Source organism: Phocoena sinus, chromosome 20, assembly GCF_008692025.1.
Source record: "Phocoena sinus isolate mPhoSin1 chromosome 20, mPhoSin1.pri, whole genome shotgun sequence".
NCBI classification, from domain to species: domain Eukaryota; kingdom Metazoa; phylum Chordata; class Mammalia; order Artiodactyla; family Phocoenidae; genus Phocoena; species Phocoena sinus.
The window spans coordinates 14,009,797-14,016,969 of NC_045782.1; the positions used below are offsets into that span (position 1 = coordinate 14,009,797).

A 7,173-nucleotide genomic window follows, 5' to 3' on the forward strand; every position below is an offset into this window, starting at 1 on the left:
TGAAAACTGTTCTCCTTTATCATGCCTGGCTTCCCTGATTTGCTGTCTCAAGTTTCACTGGCAAATATAAGTACGAAGCTCAGTAAATATCGGTACTATCAGTACTTTAAGGAACGACTGTTATATCCATTTGCTTTTGTTTCATTTTTCTAGATCTTTCTCCTCGATTGTAAGCTCTTCTAGGGCAATTCTTTCAACTCCTTGCTCATATCCCCTTGTATGGTTATAAAGGTCATTTGTTCGAAAAGTTAAAAATATGCCTCATAACAGTTTTGCAATTCTGTAATGTGATATATTCCAAAGGCTCACACTATAAAACGAATTACTGAAGTTCATGGTCATTTATTAACAAGTAATAATTGCTAGCACTTATTGAGCACGTACTATATGCCAGGCACGTGTATATTATCTTGTGTAGTCTTTACAACAATGCTATAAGGCAGGTGCTGTTGCCATCTCCATTTTATAGGTTAGGAACCTGAGACACAGAGAGGTAGGATAACTTGCACAAGGTCACACAGCTAATAAATGGCAGAGCCAGGATCTAAAGGACAAGAGTCTTATTTTCAGCCACTACACTAGACAGCTTCATTATGCAGAGAAGAAAAATGAGGTTAAAAAATACTTACAAATAATGGAATGAGGAAAAAGCCTCTCAAGGAAAATTGCTCTTATTACTTTAATCAGACTGTTGTCTTTTATTAGATGGATCCAAGTCCTGGAAACACAGGCAACAGAGGGAACCTGTCCTGGCTGGTCCAGGCTCCTTATGTGGAAGGCAGAAAACGCCAATATTCAAAGCGGTGCCTTTTTGCCATCTTTTACCACCTCGAAAGTCATTTGTCAGTGTTGTAGAAATCATTCTCTTAGTGGCTAGGGTATTTGGATTGAGGGAGAAAGCACTGGGAGAGATAGAGCTGTAAGACTGCCGGGGTTGGTACCAAATCTCACCCCATCCAAAGAGCCCAAGTGATTCAGGTGAATTCTAGGCCAAGCCTCTGATTTAGTCTGAATCAGAATTACCGAGAGCAAACAACCCCGGCGGGGAACAGGAAGATACCACTTACCCTGGCCGAAGCAGGTGGACCAGAGATGCTAGACCAGAGCCCCTAACTCTGCTGCTCTCCTGCTCTGACTTTCTCATCCCCTTTCTGTGGGGCAGGAAGTTCTGGGACCAAGCCAGAGCCCACCAAACCTGTCCAGATCAACACCAGCAATACTGGACTTCCCTGGTGGTGCAGTGGTTAAGAATCCACCTGCCAGTGCAGGGGACACGGGTTTGATCCTTGGTCCCGGAAGATCCCACATGCCGCAGAGCAACTAAGCCCGTGCGCCACAACTACTGAGCCTGTGCTCTAGAGCCCGCGAACCACAACTACTGAAGCCCTCACACCTAGAACCTGTGCTCTGCAACAAGAGAAGCCACTGCAATGAGAAGCCCTAGAACCGCAACAAAGAGCAGCCTCCGTTCACCGCAACTTGAGGAAGCCCACACGCAGCAACGAAGACCCAACGCAGCCAAAAATAAATAAACAAATTTATATATATATATAAAAAAAAAGACCAGTGGTACTGCGTCCTTTGATGTCAGGGCACGCACACTGACCAAATGTTTTTCATCAGGCATCCAGCCCAGGCAAAGCTGAGCCCTGTGTCTCTAAGACCAAAACCAGTGCTTTCCTCTGTGATGCTGAAGCAGATCCCAAAGATCAACTCTCCAGTTTTGACAACTAAGTAACCCATATTAGTCTAAAGGGATAGATCAAATCCCAAAAGTCCGAATCTTCACCACTTTCCAACTATTCATCACATTTTCTCTCCAGAAATCTGAAAAATGTCTATCAACAAAACAAACCTACTTATTAAAACCAATCTAACTACCTTAACTTCAGGATTATGTGTTTCCTGACAACACGGCTCTTATAAAAGCATTCAAAGTTCTGTTATCATCTAATTACAATTTCTATACAGCTCTTTATATGTGTGTGCTTAGAAGCCAAAAAGTGAAGCTTCAATTACTTTTGCCCCAACCACTAAGGCAAGTAGAAACAGGACAACCTTCCACAAAGAATTTTTTTAAAAAAGATGCTGGAATCCTGTTATTTGGTGTTCTCTCACAGTTCCAAGCAAGGTGATAGGAGCCATGCAAAACGCAGTTTTAAAGTCTTGGCTATCCCGAGACTTTCTTACTATATAAAGGGGAAATTAATAAAAGAAGAAAAAGAGAAATAATACACTGCATTTTCTTTCCCTACCATAATTTTTCAATTTTCTTTAGAGAAATGCCAGCCAATAACTAATTAGAACCATATCCTTTGTTATCCCAGTGGGAAGTATACCAATGGATTTAAGAACAAATGTTAATGAGAACTTAAAAAAATTAGTAATCTGGAACTTTGGTTTCCCTTCAGTGTAAAAACAAAATTCTCTCCTTTAATGCTATTTTTATAGTTGGTGAAACAACATGGACAGAATCCATCAACAAGAAGCTAAGCTGTCTAGCCAGTGAGCACCCTGAATGGCGGTGCCCTGGGTTTTTCACTGTTGTTATCACAGAATTAGCATCCCAAGATCACAGATTTCTAAGCACACCAATTTCAAAAAAGAGAGACAAAAACTCAAAGTTACAGAAAAGGAATTTGTTTTACATCTCTTTGGTTTCAAGGGGGAAAATAATTTCTTCCAAAGTGAGTACATAGCTGTTGTAATTTCCAAGAGTGTATTTTCCATAAGAAACACAGCTGGAGTCCTTTTACCTGGTATATCACCACAAATAAGAATATTTCTAGGATCAAATCTTGAGTTGCCTATTCATGAACATCAAGGAGCAGAAACTACCTCCTTGAAAATTGGACTTGTTTTATTTTTTTAATAAACTTATTTACTTTATTTATTTTTGGCTGCATTGGGTCTTCCTTGCTGTGTGTGGCTGGGCTTTCTCTAGTTGTGGCGAGTGGGGGCTACTCTTCTTTGAGGTATGCGGGCTTCTCACTGTGGTGGCTTTTCTTGCAGAGCACGGACTCTAGGCACGCGGGCTTCAGTAGTTGTGGCTCTAGGGCTCTAGAGCGCAGGCTCAGTAGTTGTGGCGCATGGGCTCCTCAGCATGTGGGATCTTCCCCCACCAGGACTCGAACCCGGGTTCCCTGAATTGGCAGGCGGATTCTTAACCACTGTGCCACCAGGGAAGCCCTGGACTTGTTTTAGACAACAAAGTGAACTATAGAATGTGAGTCAGAAGAGCTCTGAGCAAAAATAAATTTTTAATATGCTAACGCACCATGGTTTGGACACAGGCCAGCAATCTGAACTGTATTTTCACATGAGGTTCTGCCCTGTGTCATCCAGACTCTCATCCTGGTGGAATTAGCAAGTCCAGGCTGGAGCCACAGACCACGTTTTTTTCATGTAAAAGGAGCACACTGAACTAGGCATGGCCTATGTCATATCAGATATTCTCCTTTTTGGTAAAAAAGCTTTAAGCATTTGCAAAACATCTCAATTTGTCCCATATTTTTTACTATCCAGCAAATTTATTTCCCCCACTTGTTGTGTTGGAAAACACAACAATAGGCCTTAGGTCTGTAACATTTTACCATCACTGTGTATTTGCAAAAGCTAGAATTCATTTGTATTGCCCAATAAGGACATTATTTTACATGGACTTTGGTCTACAACAGAAAATGGACATAACAATGAAAATATTTCTTGATAAATCACTTTCTGGACATTACTCCTCCCCAAAACGATCATAAAAACCACCACCAAGGAAAACAAAGGATTCCCATGTTTTAAAGCAAAAAAGGACTGGCTATTCATATTCAGGCACCATATAAATTAAATATGGTTTAATGACAAGATCACCTTAAAAGTGTTTAAAACGCCAAGCTTTGCCTCTGTGTGGTTAGTGAGCCCATGTTTCTCCAATGTTAAATTTACAAACTGTATTTGTTAAACTGTATTTCATACTTTAAATACGAAGTCTGTACCTTACACTGCTTCCATGGATGATTTACTCGAGACATATGGGGTCACAGTCTAAGCCTTTTACTCGACTAAGTTTAAATCATGCTTCTCAACAAGATTCTGTACACATTAAAGCAGCACATGGCAGCTCTAAACGCCCCCAGAAGAGCCCTTCTCCTGTCCACTCCATAAAATGAGAGTTTCCTCCGGAAAGGAAGGGGCTGGATTCACACGTTGCATCAGGCATACTAATTAAGCAAAAGTGCTCCAAAACTTTTTCTGTTTCGATTCATGGCAAAATTTCCTGAATTCGTTTTATTAAAACAGACATCTTCATCCAACAGACACACTCAAAAATCAAAGCTAATTTCAGCAGCAAACCGGGGGGGGGGGGGCGGGGGGGCGGCGGGAGATGAGAAGTTGACAGCAAGGTATAAATTTCCCCCAATCCTCGTTCTTCCGGTCAATCCGCACCTATGGGATCGGTTCAGCATTTAATTCGATGTCAAGGCAACACTGGCCCACCAACCAAGCAACTAAGAGCTGCACGGACGGGTCTGGTCCGGTGCCCGAGAGGCATCTGGTGAGGATGGCTGGACAGCCAGACAATGAAAGGCTCCCCGGGGGCCACTAGTTCAGCCCGGGGTAGGGGTGGGGGGCGGAGGGAAGGCGAAGGCAGACGAGCGAGCTCCTTCTCGCCCGAAGCCACGGTCAGCGGCCGACACCCCCCCCCCCCCGCCGCCTTCAAGGGCGCCTGGCGGCCTAGCCTTGGCCTCCGGGTCCCCGGCCACAGCCGGAGAGAGCCCCAGGAAAGCCCATTTCTCTCGGAAAGAGAGGAAACTTCCTGGTTCAGGCATTATGGGTAGGGGGCTAGCGCCCTCCCCCACCACCACAGGTATCCGCGGGGAGTCTAGCGCTGAGGGAAAGGAAGCGGCCCCTCCCTGCGCCTCTGCCTGGGGGTGGGGGTCACCGAGTCGCGACCCCCGAGGACAGCCACCCCCTACTCGAGGCTTCCCACCATGGGGGAACCGGGCTCTCGACTCCCCAGGACGCGAGTCGGGATCCCAGGGGTTTCAAACTTCCCCAGCGGGCGCGGCCTGGCATCGGCACAGAGGAGTTGCCGCGGGAGCCGCTAGCCGGCGAGGTTCCGGGACGGGGAGGCGGGCAAAGGCAGGCGACGCTGAGGTGCAGGAGGGGAAGCTCGTGCACGACGGAGGAGGGGGCGGAGGGGGCGGAGGGGGCGCCGGGGGTGGGGGGTGGCGGCGAGGACCCGGTTCCCGGGAACTCGCGGGCTGCGCACCCAGGCCGGGGACGCCGACGAGGCCGGAGCCGCCGACGAGGCCGGCGCAGCTCACCTTCCTGTGCTTCTCCTTGTAGGGCAGCGCCAACCACGGCATGTCCCGCACGAAGTCCTGCCACTGCCGCTGGTCCTGGTCCGAGGACACGAAGACAATCTCCAGGCGGCGCCGCGACTCGGGTTCCGCCGCCGCCCCGGCCCCCGGCCCCGGGCCGGCCCCAGCCCCTGGCCCGGCCGCCGCGTCCCCCCGCAGGCGGCCGTAGAAGGCGGCCAGGCTGGCGCTGAGCTGCGCGCAGGGGGCGCTCAGGCTACAGCCGAAGTAGAGCCCGAGCAGCGAGATGCCGCGGGCAGCCAACGAGTGCACGTCCACCTCCTCGCCGCCGCCCGTCACCAGCTTCTCTCCCAGCAGCTCCTCCAGGAAACCCGACATCCTGGCCCACCGCTGCCCGGGCACGCGGGCACCCGGGCAGGCAGGCGGCGGCGACCGCGCTCCCTCGGTCCGCGCGGCGGGTAGAGGCGACAGCAGCAGCGGTGGCGGCGGCGGCGGGCAATGGGGAAAAGAAAGCCCCGCCCGTGGGGCCCGCCCACGCCACGCCCCCTTTGTAGCAGTGCTAGCCGCCTAGGCACTGGCTGCTGCAGAGGGCGTAGGGGGCGCGGGCTCCCGCCGCGTGGCCGAAGTGCTCGGGAGACAACCCTGGCGGAGGACTTCCCATCTTCACACAATGTTACCTTCATCACGCTAGGTCTTGCTTGGCACTTACTTCTCTGTATGTTTCGTGTTCTCTACTATAAGAGGACTGGAGGACGCCACCTCTTTTATTTCTTGTGTAGCTTGTGATCTAGTGCTAGGCACATGTGAGGGAATCCATAAGTACTTGTGGGTTGATCGCAGGTCTCACTGTGGGATTTCAGTCCCCAGGTCGCCGCGGCCATTTCCTCACCAGCGATTGGCTCTCTTCCATCTCCACAAATATAGGGACCAGATACCACGGCATCTCTAAATCGAAGCTGGCTGCTTTCCTGAACCGGTTCCGTGGCTTCTATTAAGTCTGTTGATAGTTGAGAAAAATTCTAGGGATTTTTTCCCCCAGCTGGCAAGACGCTACCCTATGGTTAAAAAGAACCTGGATTAAACAGGTGGTCGGTGGCAAGTCTTCCGGCCTCCCCACCCTGACACACACACAGTCGAAAAAGTAAAATGTACACCATGCCCACCCGCAACAGAGGAACAACAGTGTGTCCGCTCAGCTACCAACAGCCCAGTGAAAGGATGGGACGCCCCTCTCACAGCCCTCCACCAGGCTTTTGCAAGTTATTTCTTGGACATCTACCGCCATCTAGTGGAAAGGTTGAAAAAGAAAACGAGATACTGGCAGCCAAGCAGAATGTCTATATTTTATAGCGGCTTTCCACACATGCAAACACACACACACAAATCATAGCCTGCTTTACAAGAGTTCATTTAAACCTCAGAATATAACTGCAAGCTTTGGGCACAAACACAAATCTTCACGCTTAAGGTTCCCAATTTTCTGGGATAGAACATGGAATTGTACTAGTTTTTGGTTCAGTGAAATGTTACGACATAAAGCGGTGAAAGAAGTGGAGAGGTGGAGGCGGGCGCCACGAGTGGACTGGCAATCTCTTGAAACGATATCTACTTTCTCAGCATCCACCTAACACTGCTGCTCATTTCACAAATAGGATCTTTGGACTGAGGATTGCCTTTAGGCAGGCAAGAGACCTATGATAAAGGCGAATTCCAAGCTCATTTTTAGTGTCATGCCAAAATTCTGTGCGACTGCAGGGACAGTATTATTATCCAACACATGGAAAGCATCGCTTTTTAGTGAAAACATGTAAAAGCTATTAACATAGCAGACATTAAGTTGTTAGATATCTTTTAAAATACT

The 7,173-nt window shown here is 48.5% G+C and overlaps 1 protein-coding gene across 2 annotated transcripts in view; it reads right to left on the bottom strand.

Annotated features, from left to right (window-relative positions):
- NXN (nucleoredoxin) overlaps positions 1-5,816 on the bottom strand; it is a 140,415-nt gene extending 134,599 nt beyond the window's left edge. Inside the window, exon 1 of one of the 2 annotated variants that reach the window (XM_032616415.1) lies at positions 5,319-5,814. In XM_032616415.1, the coding sequence (XP_032472306.1) occupies positions 5,319-5,690 (372 nt within the window). In that variant the 5' untranslated portion in view covers positions 5,691-5,814. Of the gene's footprint in view, positions 1-5,318 lie in introns of both variants that reach the window. The other variant, XM_032616416.1, reaches the window with a different exon arrangement.
- Between the last annotated feature and the right edge of the window lie 1,357 nt (positions 5,817-7,173).